The sequence below is a fragment of the Pempheris klunzingeri genome, chromosome 24 (genome assembly GCF_042242105.1).
Source record: "Pempheris klunzingeri isolate RE-2024b chromosome 24, fPemKlu1.hap1, whole genome shotgun sequence".
In the NCBI taxonomy this organism is placed as follows: Eukaryota; Metazoa; Chordata; class Actinopteri; order Acropomatiformes; family Pempheridae; genus Pempheris; species Pempheris klunzingeri.
The window spans coordinates 579,806-595,264 of record NC_092035.1 but is presented as its reverse complement, the minus strand read 5'-3'; the positions used below and the strand labels follow the sequence as shown (position 1 = coordinate 595,264).

The 15,459-nt window shown below is 44.8% G+C and overlaps 2 protein-coding genes across 3 annotated transcripts; both read left to right on the top strand.

Moving 5' to 3' along the window:
* The first annotated feature begins 1,929 nt into the window (after positions 1 to 1,929).
* LOC139223855 (required for drug-induced death protein 1) lies at positions 1,930 to 4,984 on the top strand. Its single transcript, XM_070855859.1, has 2 exons — positions 1,930 to 2,178; positions 4,514 to 4,984. Exons 1-2 carry the CDS (start codon positions 1,969 to 1,971, stop codon positions 4,652 to 4,654), a joined length of 351 nt encoding a protein of 116 aa, XP_070711960.1. The 5' UTR covers positions 1,930 to 1,968; the 3' UTR covers positions 4,655 to 4,984.
* Positions 4,985 to 5,786: 802 nt separating this feature from the next.
* LOC139223700 (solute carrier family 22 member 6) lies at positions 5,787 to 15,396 on the top strand. Of its 2 annotated transcripts, none has more exons than XM_070855677.1 (10): positions 5,787 to 5,987; positions 6,855 to 6,952; positions 7,070 to 7,224; positions 8,883 to 9,051; positions 10,028 to 10,127; positions 10,217 to 10,359; positions 12,067 to 12,278; positions 12,800 to 12,908; positions 13,574 to 13,822; positions 14,081 to 15,396. In XM_070855677.1, the coding sequence occupies exons 1-10, from the start codon at positions 5,787 to 5,789 to the stop codon at positions 14,154 to 14,156; spliced, it is 1,512 nt and encodes a 503-aa protein (XP_070711778.1). In that variant the 3' UTR covers positions 14,157 to 15,396. The 2 variants fall into 2 exon arrangements, with proteins under 2 accessions (XP_070711778.1, XP_070711777.1); XM_070855676.1 differs by having other exon boundaries at positions 10,028 to 10,130.
* Positions 15,397 to 15,459: the final 63 nt, after the last annotated feature.

Sequence of the window (15,459 nt, the reverse complement as noted above, 5' to 3'; positions counted from 1 at the left end):
AATGATAATGATAATAATAATAATGATGATAATGATAATAATAATAATAATAATAATAATAATAATAATAATAATAATCTACCACGTGCATTACATTATTCTACATCAAAACAAAAGCTTAAATTTAAAAAATATTTGAACTATTATTAAAATAAAATGTTTTGACTCGTGCAGCTTTGAACACGAGGCCAAAACCAGGAAACAAATCTTTACTAGCTTTGTAGTCATTTCATTTTGAGCCATCACATCTCCTGAGATCACATTTTAAAGGAATAGTACACCAGTTTTGGATATGAGCTAATTCTGGTTAGCTGACCAACACCTCTGAAGCTAATTAACACTTTTTATCTGTTTGTTTGATCTGTGAACAAACAGACATGTGACACATGACAGTTTAAGGGGTGTTACGTGCTGGAACTACTTCTTGAAAAACAACTACGTATCCATCCGCCCAGGACTTGGCAGGAAAAGCCGTCCAGTCCTAAAATAAGCTAAGCTAAGCTAAGCTAAGCTAAGCTAACTGCTCTGACCACTGTTCATGTTGACTGATTTTAACTTATGTATGTGACTTAACTTACCGAAGAAAGTTACATTACATAATTAATGTTTACGTATTTGAACTTAACGTACTTCACTTCACATCAGTTACAACAGTATTATACAGTATTATACTATACTATACTATATTATATTATATTATATTATACTATACTATACTATACTATATTATATTATATTATATTATATTATATTATATTATACTATACTATACTATACTATACTATACTATACTATACTATACTATACTATATTATATTATATTATACTATACTATACTATACTATACTATACTATATTATATTATATTATACTATACTATACTATACTATACTATACTATACTATATTATACTATACTATACTATACTATACTATACTATACTATACTATACTATACTATATTATATTATATTATATTATATTATACTATACTATACTATACTATACTATATTATATTATATTATACTATACTATACTATACTATACTATACTATACTATACTATACTATATTATATTATATTATATTATACTATACTATACTATACTATACTATATTATATTATATTATATTATATTATACTATATTATACTATACTATACTATACTATACTATACTATACTATATTATACTATACTATACTATACTATACTATACTATACTATACTATACTATACTATACTATACTATACTACACTACACTACACTACACTACATCACATCACATCACATCACATCACATTATATTATATTATATTATATTATATTATATTATACTATCGTAACTAACTTTCTCATTCTAACCCAAACCAACGTCACCATGTACTTTCGGTGCCTAAACCTAACCAAAGATCTCACAACGTGTTTATCAGCGTTACCATGACGACCAGGGGTGGACAGTACTTTACTTTAGTACTTTAGTACTTTTCTCCAGTATCTGTACTTTTCTTTATCTCACTTATCTTCTGAGAGACACAGTTTTCTTTTCTTTCTTTGTGTGTCGATCACTTCCTGTGACTTTATGACGCTTTAATCGAACTCATTAACGTCACGTCAAGTCTTCATGTGTGACGTCGGTCAGGAAACATCCCCCCCCCCCCGTTTGTCCGTGACGTGTTTTTCTAGTCGGTGTTGACTTTGAGTGTTTATTCTGTAGAACAAACAGCAGAGAGTCAAACTGGAGGAGAAAACACAAACTGCTGTTTCTAACTTGAGGCAGCAGAAGAAGAGAAAGCTGCACATTCTTCTTCTAATCCTGCTTTTAGTGTTTCCTGTCTGCGCCGAGCTGCAGGCCACTCATAAAGTCTGACTCCTCCTCGCTCCAAAGGTCCTCCTGCCCGAAAACCAGGAGGTCCGAGGAGGAGAGAGTCAGTCCGACCAAGAGGAGGAGGAGGAGGAGGAACGAGGGATGGGAGCGCAGGAGCAGCGGCGGGAGGACGAGGCCCCGCCGGAGGGGAAGAAGCAGCAGAAAACCTCCAAAGAAGTTTATTTCTCCATCCTGCCGGATCGATACGAGCCGCTGATCGAGGAGGAGGAGGAGGAGACGCCGGAGGAGAGGACGATCAGGAAGGAGGAGAAGAAGAGGAAGAAGAAGAGGAGGTACAAGAAGTACAGGAAGGTAAGGACAGACGATGACCTTTGACCTCAGACATTTTGTTTTTGTTTGATGAGTTCTGTTAATCAATAATCGATAAATATCAGCAAAACAAGTGGACGGAGAAAAAACATGAAGAACACAAATAAAACAAGAATTAATACCAGCTCATATCAAACATAGAATTATTATTATATTATTGATAAAATATAAATAAATACTACTTCCCAAAGAAATGTAACTAAATCATAAATGATGATAAATAATTCTATTAAATAATAAAATGATAAATTAAACGAGAAATCTAAATGAATAATCTAATAAATATCAAAATACACAAAACAATTTAATTTAAATATCAAACCATGAAACTGAAACTTACTTACTGAAGTAAGTAAAATATAAATAAGTGATTTCTATATAAATAAAAAATCTATAAAAGTGAAAATATAAATATAGCAATAATAATAATAATTTAATAATTTAAAAATAGACTCTAGAGATAATCCTAAATAATATAATAATGCTAAATAAATACATTACTATTTACCATTTCAAGTTACAGTTGAAGTTTAAGCTCATCTATCTTTTTCAATGTAATAAATAAAATAACACAACATGGAAGCAATAATAATATAATATATGACAACAGGAATTAAAGCCTCACAGGAGAAACTAGAAATGTTAATAAAAACACCACAAACTAGCTGCTCCTCAAAGACACCAAAGAACACAGGAGCTGCTGTTCTACTAGTTAGTTAGTTAGTTAGTTAGTAGGTTAGTTAGTTAGTTTGTGTTATTGTGTGACTTTGGTGTTTTAAAGGGTTAGTTCGCATTTCAAACAATATTTTAGTAGCAGCAGCAGAGCAGCAGCTCCTGTGTCCTGTTCTCTAAAATCCCTGTTTTAGTGAATGTAGTCTGGTGTGTGTGCTGTTTGTGGTTAAACCAAAAGGATCTTCCAGGTCTCTCTCTGTAGGGATCCTTTCCATGATGCTGTCACACACTGAGGTGATCTAATGGACCAATTCCAATACTTTTTGTACCTACCACTCATTAAAACACAAGAATATGTCGAAATAGAGCCCAGAGTCCACCTTTAAATCAGTCTTTTTTTGTATCGAGTCTGGTGCAGCGAGTCAAAGTCAACCATCCCAAGCTAACAATTTGAATTCACCCGTTCCTCTTTCTTAGTGAGGTTTTATTCAGTCATGTCTCAGGATTCACTGCACCATGAAAGCTGAGCTCCATAAGAGGTCAGGTAGTTTAAATGAAGTGTTTCCACAAAAGAAGAGTGTTTCTCTTTAGCAGCCTGCAGCTAAAGTTAAAGACTGGCCCACCCTGTTGAACTCTGCTGTTAAACATTGACTCAGCTGAGCCAGTTTGACCTTTGACCCCAACACGCTGACTTTATGGGCCTGATATGAGGAACACAGAGAACTGCAAAGGGTTCAGTTACCTGTGGCTGTAGGACACACCTGGGGGGTTGAACCAGGATTAACCTGCTCGATCACGTCTGTTTAACCTGTAACACAAAGAGTCTTCATGTGCTAACAGTGACGATGCTAACATGCTAACATTCAGTTAGCTTACTTGTGCTAACTGGGGCTTACATTTGACGGTACAGATCTCAAAGTGCTACAATTAAAACAGACAGTTAAAAAATAAAAAAATTAAAAATTAAATAATGCTTGTGCTAACTGAGGCTAATGCTTGTGCTAACTGAGGCTAATGCTTGTGCTAACTGAGGCTAGTGCTTGTGCTAACTGGGGCTAGTGCTTGTGCTAACTGGGGCTAGTGCTTGTGCTAACTGAGGCTAGTGCTTGTGCTAACTGGGGCTAATGCTTGTGCTAACTGAGGCTAATGCTTGTGCTAACTGGGCTAATGCTTGTGCTAACTGAGGCTAATGCTTGTGCTAACTGGGCTAGTGCTTGTGCTAACTGAGGCTAGTGCTTGTGCTAACTGGGGCTAATGCTTGTGCTAACTGAGGCTAATGCTTGTGCTAACTGGGCTAGTGCTTGTGCTAACTGAGGGTAATGCTTGTGCTAACTGAGGGTAATGCTTGTGCTAACTGAGGCTAATGCTTGTGCTAACTGGGCTAGTGCTTGTGCTAACTGGGACTAGTGCTTGTGCTAACTGAGGGTAATGCTTGTGCTAACTGGGCTAATCTTCATAGTAAAGTACAACCAATAAGAAACAGACTCACACTTTGAGTTTAACAGGAAGTCCAGCGTCCTTGCTGACTTTCTCTCCCTCTCTCCGTCTGTGCGTCATGCATTAACTCACCTGTGGAGGTCAGACGGCAGGACGCCAGACGAGGAACCCTGTGATGATGCTTTAACGTGGTTCTTCCTCCCTGCAGAACATCAGGAAGGCGCTGTGCTTCAGCTGGCGCTGTCTGATGGCCGGCTTACAGAACATGGCGTCCACCTACTCCACGCCCCTCTCCGCCATGTCCACGGTGGTGACGGAAGTTCACCGAGCCGCCGGCAGCAAAGCATGATGGGACATGGTCAGATGAAGTGATGTCAGAAGGCTGAGCTGGAGGGAAGAGAGACGGAGGGACGGATGAAGACGTGTGAAGGAATCTGTAGGTTGTTTTTAAAAGGATGAAGGAAGACAAAAAGTATTTTACAGCTTTAGCTTGATTGGCTAAGATCTAATTATCAGAACAGGAAGTAAAAATCCTGTCTGTGTATTTAAGGAACATTTAAACCGTCTGTAGCTTCATGAGGACGTTTTGTGGTGTCTGAAATGCTTTTTCTATATTTTGTTTTAAATGCGTCAGATGGCCTTTAATGTGTCGCAGTTTTTAATTGTTTCCCGTCAGAATAATGTAGTTCACTCTGTATTTCTAGAATATTCATGTATTTACTGTTTTTTATCCAATAAATTCACTTTGAAACTGTGAACCTGTTTGTGTAATAATCTGTTTCATCTCATTCCCTGCTTTAGTCCTTATCATCTACATCAGCAATAATCCAGAGCTTCCAAGATTAAAACCCTATTTCTGTATTGATCATATCGTCAATGGATGGATTTTATTTCACTTTTTAATCTCAGATATTTTATTCTCCCTCCTGCGCTGCACGTGTCAGCAGGATGATTTAAGACTTTTTAAAACGTTTAATCCACCGTTTAGTTCAATTTAAGGACAATGAAGAAACATCACCTGTGAAAAGTACCTTCTTCTTCCTCCGTCTGTGTCCTCATTTCCTTCCCTTCCTTCCTCGTCTCCTTCCTCCTTTACTACCGGGGCTGCAGTGCACGGGGCGGCCGCTGGGTGTCGCTGTGCGGCCTGGCTGCAGCCCGTCGGTCCCTCCAGGGGGAGGAAGGGGGAGGGAGGGGGAGGGAGCCGCTGGATGAAAGTTCACTGTAAAAGTGCAGCCGTGCTGCGGTCAGTGCGGTCAGACACTGTCCCGGACTGTCCCGGACTATCCCAGACTATCCCAGACTGTCCCGGACTATCCCAGACTATCCCGGACTGTCCCGGAGCAGCAGCCGCTCCACCGGAGACCCGACCGGCTTGTGAGGACCTGTGGCGGCAGCATGGGGAGCTCCTGAGCAGGCGGCCCCCCCTCCACCTCCGAGCGACTCTAAGATTCTCTGCCCCCCCGGACGGAGGCAGGGCCGGGATGTCCCCGCTGCAGCTGTCCGTCTACTGGCGCCTCTCCCTGGTCTTCTTCTTCACCTCCTTCCTCTTCTTCCTCGACATTTTCACCGCCGCCGTCGTCGCGGCCACGTGTCGCCATGGTAACGGGACGGGCAACCAATCAGAGGCCGCGGGAGGTCCGGAGAGCGACGCTGATTGGAGCACGGAGAGCGGGAACCGAGACGTCAGTGATGAAAACTTTCTCTGATATTCGTCAAATCTTTGAGTCATATTTCAGAGCTAGCTTAGCATGCGTGTTAGCATGTGTGTTAGCACGCGTGTTAGCACGTGTGTTAGCATGTGTTCAGTCAGAAACACGCCTCACCAACAGTCAAACGTGTCGGTTAACTCCGGCGGTATTAATGAGCAACTTGAGCCTGTTAATGGATCAACAGTCCTGCTGCTCCTCTGGTTAGCTATCTGAGTCACTGTCAACTACAGACAGGTCCGTGACCTGTTAGCCTAGCTTAGCACGAAGATAGGAAGCGAGCTGCTAGCATAACTCAACCGAAAGAGTCATGAAGTGACATGAAGTAGCAGGAAGTGATTTGTTAGCTAACATGTCAGAATTTGTTAGCTAACATGTTGTAATTTATTAGCTAACATGATTTGTTAGCTACTGTGCTGTGATTTGCTAGCTAACGTGTTATTTCTTAGCTAACGTGTCATGATTTGTTAGCTAACATGGTGTTATAGGTTAGCTACTGTGCGGTGATTTGCTAGCTAACGTGTTATTTGTTAGCTAACATGTTATTTGTTAGCTAACGTGTTGTTATTTGTTAGCTAACATGTTGTTATTTGCTAGCTAACATGTTATTTGTTAGCTAACATGTTGTTATTTGTTAGCTAACATGTTATTTGTTAGCTAACTTGTTGTTATTTGCTAGCTAACGTGTTGTTATTTGCTAGCTAACATGTTGTTATTTGTTAGCTAGCGTGTAGCTGCCATCTTGGGGCCGGTGGGGTCCAGAGGACGTCAAGTGTTTGTTGTTAACAGTGTCTTTGGTCATTTATGTGTGTGTGTGTGTGTGTGTGTGTGTGTGTGTGTCAGTCAGTGTGTGGTTGGACAGACTGGTTGTCCTACGGTCAGACTCTCTACATGGTCGGCATGCTGCTGGGATCTCTGGTAGGAGGAGCCATGTCAGACCGGTAACACCAAACCACACCGACACAGACACGATACACACTGCTGAGTACCTTCAGTTCACTTTACTGTCATACTGTGTGTGTGTGTGTGTGTGTGTGTGTGTGTGTGTGTGTGTGTAGGTATGGGAAGCGTCCGGTGCTGTTGGTGTGTGTGTGCGTTCAGGCCGTGTGCGGCCTCGTCCCCGCCGTCCTTCCTCAGCCGCTCCTCTTCCTCGCCATTCGCTGCCTGACGGGCGTCTGCTGCTGCTGCATCAACATCTGCTCCTTCAGCCTCGGTAACGACCACATCACAGTGACATCACAGCAACATCACAGCGACATAACAGTGACATCATAGTGACATCACAGCGACAACATATCAACATCACAGTGACATCACAGTAACATCACAGCGACATCACATCACAGTGACATCACAGTGACATCACAGTAACATCACAGCGACATAACAGTGACATCATAGTGACATCACAGCGACATCATATCAACATCACAGTGACATCACAGTGACATCACAGCAACATCACAGCGACATAACAGTGACATCATAGTGACATCACAGCGACAACATATCAACATCACAGTGACATCACAGCGACGTGACAGTGACATCACAGCGACATCACAGTGACATCATTGCATCACAGTGACATCAGCGCTAAATTACAGCTAAGCAATAACTCAGTGACATCACAACTACATCAAAATTACATCATAGCGACATCACAACATCGCAGTGACATCACAGGATTGCAGTGACATCATCGCTAAATTACAACACAACTACATCAAAATTACATCATAGCGATATCACAGTTACATCACAACCACATCTCCATGCACACTACTCCTCCTCCTCCCCTCCCTCACCCCCCCACCCCCCCTCCTCCTCCTCCTCCTCGTGGTTGACCGACTGTGCGCTGAGTCTGATTGGACCGCGGTGGGACGCGCTCACACACGGCTGGTGAAGAGCACGTGTCCCAGATGAAGGGCTGCTGACGAGGCCGAACGCTGATGAGGAGGGACGGCCTCCAGCGGCGTCCCGACCCCCGCTGGGCCCCGGGCAGCCGGTTCATAGTGGCCTCAGGGCCTCGGGGTTTAAGGAGAGGAGACATCAGCGGTGAGACTAAAGTCTGAGGATTCATCCTGTGGGGAGCAGGAATGTGACCATCTGACCCACAGATCGCTGGCGTCATGGCGCCCTGCGGAGACTCTGAGCCGCAGCACTTCCTTTAAAGTCGGCTCCTGTTTTGTTGTCGTCTTTCTCAGTATGTTCTTGTGTTGTGGTTCGGCGGCGTCACGGCCGAGCGGTCAGCTGACCCTTCGCTGATTGCTGCGTTCAGGCAGGCAGAAACCGGGAAATGATTTTAGAGGATGAGAGCCGGACGGTAAAATGAGGTGAGACTGGACGAGAGAGAACCAGAAACCAGAGAGAGAGTGCGCTATACAAGTGCAGTCCGTTAGCCATTTAATGCTAAGCTAGCACACAACTACCTAAAATATAAGTAGCTTCTAAGTAATAACGTCATTCAGCTGCCTTTGTTTGCTAACGTTAGCTGTGTGCTAACAATCGCTAAGCTAGCTAATGTTAGCAAACAAAGGCAGCTGAATACAAGTTATGTATTTTTTAGGCAGGTGTGTTCGAGCTAACGAAGGTGTTCTTGTTGACTTGTGATGGTTTCAGGTGGAACAGACTTTCTGTTTGTGTTTCCGGCGAGCGTGTCAGGCCTCTCGCGCTTAGTTACGGTTGCTAACGTAGGATTGGACAGTGGGAGGGGCTTAGCGAAGGGTCAACTAAAAAAACGTCTAAAAGTGCCACAAGTTGTAGTTTCTGTTCTCAGACTGGTGGGAGGTGACAGTCTGGATTCCCGTCACAGGTGATTCTGCACACCTGTGCTGAGCTAACCTTTCTGTGTTTGTGTTTGTGTTGCAGCCGTGGAGTGGACGCCCCCCGCCGCTCGCCTCTGGCCGCCGGCCTTCCTGCCATTCTGCTTCAGTCTGGGGACGATGGGCGGAGCCCCGCTGGCCTGGCTCAGCCCCACCTGGAGACAGCTACACCTGTCGCTGGCTCTGCCTCAGCTCGTCTGTCTGCCGCTCTACCTGTAGGTACACCCACCTGTCCACCTGTCTACCTGTCCGCCTGTCCACCTGTCCGCCTGTCTACCTGTCCACCTGTCCGCCTGTCCACCTGTCCACCTGTCTACCTGTCCACCTGTCCGCCTGTCCGCCTGTCCACCTGTCCGCCTGTCCACCTGTCCGCCTGTCCGCCTGTCCGCCTGTCTACCTGTCCGCCTGTCTACCTGTCCGCCTGTCCGCCTGTCCGCCTGTCCGCCTGTCCGCCTGTCCGCCTGTCCACCTGTCCACCTGTCCACCTGTCTACCTGTCCGCCTGTCCGCCTGTCCGCCTGTCCGCCTGTCCGCCTGTCCGCCTGTCCGCCTGTCCACCTGTCCACCTGTCTACCTGTCTACCTGTCCGCCTGTCCGCCTGTCCACCTGTCCGCCTGTCCACCTGTCTACCTGTCCGCCTGTCCACCTGTCCGCCTGTCCACCTGTCCACCTGTCCACCTGTCCGCCTGTCCACCTGTCCACCTGTCTACCTGTCCGCCTGTCTACCTGTCCGCCTGTCCACCTGTCCACCTGTCTACCTGTCCGCCTGTCTACCTGTCCACCTGTCTACCTGTCCACCTGTCCGCCTGTCCACCTGTCCACCTGTCCGCCTGTCTACCTGTCCGCCTGTCCGCCTGTCTACCTGTCCACCTGTCTACCTGTCCACCTGTCCGCCTGTCCACCTGTCCGCCTGTCCGCCTGTCTACCTGTCCACCTGTCCGCCTGTCCACCTGTCCACCTGTCCGCCTGTCCACCTGTCCACCTGTCTACCTGTCCGCCTGTCTACCTGTCCACCTGTCTACCTGTCCACCTGTCTACCTGTCCACCTGTCCACCTGTCTGCCTGTCTACCTGTCCACCTGTCCGCCTGTCTACCTGTCCACCTGTCTACCTGTCCACCTGTCTGCCTGTCCACCTGTCTGCCTGTCCACCTGTCTTTAGAGGTATTCATCAGGGTGTGTTTCTGTCTCCAGCTCCATCCCAGAGTCTCCTCGCTGGTTGTTGTTAAGGCGGAAGACGGATGTTCTGGATGGTTACCGTGACAACAGCCCAGCAGATAAACAGTGTCTGGACGTGGTAAACACCTGTCCTTCACCTTGAGCACACACACACACACACACACACAGTGTCAGTGAGGTAACAGAGTGTGTGTGTGTGTGCAGCTGCTGGACTCGGCCTGGTCCGACCTGCAGAAAGCCACCGAGGCTCAGAAGGAGCTCCGTCCTGGAGGCCACGCCCCCAGTGACATCATCCATCTGAGACACCCCACTGTCCTGCAGCGGCTGTTCATCATGAGCTACCTGAGGTACTGCCCCCCCCCAGCACACCTCTGTGTTCTCACAGGTAGATAACAACAACAAAGACCTTTGTCTTGTTTTAGATTATAATCACTGACCTCTGAGCTCCAGATCAGATCTTTGATCCACTGTTGTTCTGGATCAACATGTTCTCTGTCTCTCTTTAGATCCACTGTTGTTCTGGATCAACATGTTCTCTGTCTCTCTTTAGATCCACTGTTGTTCTGGATCAACATGTTCTCTGTCTCTCTTTAGTCTCCTCTGATGAACAACATGTCTGATTCCTGTGTTTCCTCCATGTTGCCCAGTCTGAAGCCTTTCCTCACTCATTCTGGCTTCACCAGACTACATTGAGAAAAGCAGTGATTAAATGTTAAAAGTTAGGAAATTAAATATTTCTTGTAATACTGTGACAAACTCTCATCATATAACAACTTCACAACATTTTTCTCAAAATAAAAAAGAATTGTAACCAGAAGGCAGCTCAAGAAAAAGGAGGAATAAGTGACCAATTTAGAAGAAGTGAGTTTGGCTCAGAGGGTTGAAGGTGACAGTCACACACTCACGTCTGTAGAAGATCATCTGTGGCCATCAGTCGGGATCTTTGACCCTTTTACAGCCTGTGTTGTAACAGTCAGAACGATGGACACTGTTGTCCTGGTCGCACCAGATATTCCTGGACCAAGCTAAACATGGACTCAGATAACTCGAGGAGAAAAGGAATCTGTACTGAGGTTTACTTGAAGCGCTGTGAAACAAAGAAACACAAAATAGAGGCTGTGCGATGCTAACGCTAGGCTAGGTGAATATAGCTAATGAGGCTAACCGTTGGAACAAATAAGGAAGAATCACAATGTTAGCAAAAATGCTATTGATGCTAAGCTACCAACCAGCTATTATGCTAACAGGTAGGTGTGAGGTAAGTATTAGCATAACATGTTATCTTAGACTTAGCAGTTGCAATAATGAGTCGTCATATAAAACATTTTCCACAATAAACTCAAGAAGTAAACGTGTTCTACATCAACATACTTTTAACAGTTTACAACATGCTAATCAAATCTGCTAGCAAAAGATAGAAGTAACCGTCACATGTGGATCGACAACTTCCTGTCTAAGTACTTCCTGTCAAACCACTTCCTGTCTAAGTACTTCCTGTCTAACCACTTCCTGTCTAAGTACTTCCTGTCTAAGTACTTCCTGTCAAACCACTTCCTGTCTAACCACTTCCTGTCTAAGTACTTCCTGTCTAAATACTTCCTGGCTAACTACTTCCTGTCTAACTACTTCCTGTGTAACCACTTCCTGTCTAAGTACTTCCTATCCTATCTAACCACTTCCTGTCTAACCACTTCCTGTCTAAGTACTTCCTGGCTAACTACTTCCTGTCTAACTACTTCCTGTGTAACCACTTCCTGTCTAAGTACTTCCTGGCTAACCACTTCCTGTCTAAGTACTTCCTGTCTAAGTACTTCCTGTGTAACCACTTCCTGTCTAAGTACTTCCTGTCTAACAGCGGAACAAGTCGAGTCGTAATAACAGTCCACAGTTTGTCAGACTCTTCAATGTAACAATAATTATTTATTGAGCTTAAAACTCTTGTAGTTTTGGTTTCAGCGCTGAAGTAAACAGATATTCCAATAATCCACAGATATCTTGGATTATTGATGATATGGACAGTAACAGTTCCACCTGTTTGTCGTCCCGTCCCTCAGTGCAGCGTCAGCCTTGACCTACTACGGCATCTGCATGAACATCGGCTCGTTTGGCGTCGGCGTTTACTCCGCCCAGTTCTTCTCCGGCCTATCAGAGGCCCCCTGCCTGCTCGTCCCGTTGGCTCGGCTGGGACGCCGGCCAATCAGCATGCTCGCTCTGTTCCTGAGCGGTGCGGCCTGCTTCCTGTCGTTGCTGCTGTCCAGATACAACGGTGAGGTGATGAAACACCCGTGTCATCGGCTGTAATGATGATGATGTCATATTACATAACACTGCTGGTACTACTAGATTATTTTCTAATTCTTAGTTTAAGGAAGCATTTGGATTATTGTGCTCTGGTTCCTGTAGTTGAACTAAACTTTGGGGATAGACGGAAGTGCATCATCAGCATAAAGCTGTTTTACCACCTTCTTCTGTCCTTTAGTCTGTTTCTGTTCTCTTAATCTGGACTGAGCCGTCCTGAACATGATTGATTATAGTCGTACTCCAGGGGATAAGGTGCAGCGTCAGGTGCTACTCAGATCAGAAACCCCTCCTCTGGATTAGCTTAGTCTGCGTTTAGCATCAATAATGTCCTGATCTCCAGGCTTACTCACATGCTAGTCAACGATAGCAGTCACGTAGCGTCACTCCAGATGAGGAGGGACAGGGACAGCTAAAGGATCTTTGTGTTGGCAAGCTAACGGCACGTCTTCCTGGTCTACGATCATTCATTGTATTGACTGTCTGCAGCTGAGCCGGTGCTGGTGATGAGTCTGGCTCTGCTGGGAAAACTCTGCATCCTGGCCGCCGTCTTCATCTCCATCCTGTACAGCATCGAGCTGTTTCCCACGGTGGTCAGGTACATGCTAACACACAGGCTAACACACATGCTAACATACACGCTAACACACATGCTAACACACATGTTAACACACACACTAACATACACGCTAACACTAACACACATGCTAACACACATGCTAACATACACGCTAACACTAACACACATGTTAACACACAGGCTAACACACATGCTAACACACATGTTAACACACACACTAACATACACGCTAACACTAACACACATGTTAACACACAGGCTAACACACAGGCTAACACACATGCTAACATACACGCTAACATACACGCTAACACACATGTTAACACACACTAACACACGCTAACACTAACACACATGTTAACACACACACTAACACACATGCTAACACACAGGCTAACACACATTAACATACATGCTAATACACTAACACACATGCTAACATACACACTAACACACATGCTAACACACAGGCTAACACACATTAACATACACGCTAACACACATGCTAACACGCAGGCTAACACACGCTAAACTACACGCTAATATACATGCTAACACACTAACACACAGGCTAACACAAACGCTAACACACTAACACACAGGCTAACACACACGCTAAACTACACGCTAGCACACACCCAGAGGTTTACCTGGTGATAGCTAATGCTAACGGTATAATCCAGACAGCGCTGTGTGTCCGTGGTCAACTTGTGCTTCCGGCTCGGCTGTCTGGTGAACTCCCTCGTCCCCCCCAACCCAAACGGAGCGATCTCATTGGCCGCCATGGTCGTGTACAGCAGCGGACCGATCATGGGCTGCGGCCTTTGCCTGCTGCTGCCGGAGACCAGCGGCGTCCCGCTTCCCGATTCGGTGGAGGACTGCGTCCGGCAGCCTCGGCCGCGCTCGCACGCGGGCGCCCTCATGTGGACGCGGTGAGAAAAACACATTCGCTCGGTCAGCTGTTTTATCAGTTTGTCTCATCGATCGATCGGCTCATCGATCTCTGAAGTGTTTCACAGGCTGCACGTCCTGATTTTATCTGTTCGTCTTCATAACGTCAGTTAGTAACACGTTTCAAAACCAAAGATTAACGACTCTGCACACACACATTAACAGGCAGGTCAGTCATTCAGTGTGTGTGTGTGTGTGTGTGTGTGTCTGTGTGTGTGTGTGTGTGTGTGTGTTTTCAGGAAGCTGGTGAGCAGCCAAACGAGGAAAACAGAGATCCTCCCTGCAGAGAAGGACGACACACACACACGGGACTGATATGAACACACACACACACACACACACTCACACACTCACACACACTCACACAATCACACACACACACTCACACAATCACACACACACACACACTCACACAATCACACACACACACACACACACGGGACTGATATGAACACACACACACACACACACACACACACACACACACACACACACACACACACACACACACATTCTTGTCTTTCTATCTTTGTGGGGTCACTAAGTCGTGTTAAGTGTTCCTTCCTCAAACCTTAAACCAAGTCTGAGCTCTCAAACAGGTGAAAAACACAAAGTTTGTTCCCATAAATATACAAAGACACACACACACACACACACACACTCACACACACACACACACACTCACACACACACACACACTCACACACACACACACTCACACACACACACACTCACACACACACACACACACACTCACACACACACACTCACACACACACACACACACTCACACACACACACACACACACACACACACACTCACACACACACACACTCACACACACACACACTCACACACACACACACACACTCACACACACACACACACTCACACACACACACACACACACACACACACACACTCACACACATGATGTCTACGTTTTTTTTACAGAGAATGAACAAAAAACAGCTTTAATTTGTGTTTAATAAAAACCTGAAGAGGAAGAGGAGGAGGAGGAGGAGGAGGAGGAGGAAGAGGAGGAGGAGGAGGGCGTGTTTCAGGATGAAGATGAAGATTGTTTTTTATCGTCACGTTTGTTGTTTTCATCACTGTAAAAATAAAATAAAGTGTCAACAAGCTCTCACGTACTTTGTTTAGTGAACGAGAAGACGATCAGTTTTAGAATCAAAGGATCAATAAACCGATTGATTTCACTGAGGGATCAATAAAGTTTTATCTTAGTTCACATTATTAATTGGTTTGTTTTAATGATGTGTAAAGTGACCGAAGCCGTCAGGTAAACGTAGTGCAGTAAAATGTGCTACATTTCCTCTGAGGTTTGGTGTAGAAGGAGGAAGTAGCTTTCAAATTAAAAGATTTAGTTACTTTATAAACTGCTTTATTTCACCAAGGTATCAATAAAGTTTTATTGTAATTCATATGAATACATTATTAAACAGCTTGTTTTGTTTTGTTTGTTAAATGTAAAGTGCAGTAAAACTTTTTCCTGAAGGAGGAAGTAACTTCCAAAATAAAAGACTTAAAGGCTCAGTTTCATAGAGTTTTCATCCCTACAGCTGCAGCGCCACCTGCAGGACGAGGAAGGAACCGCAG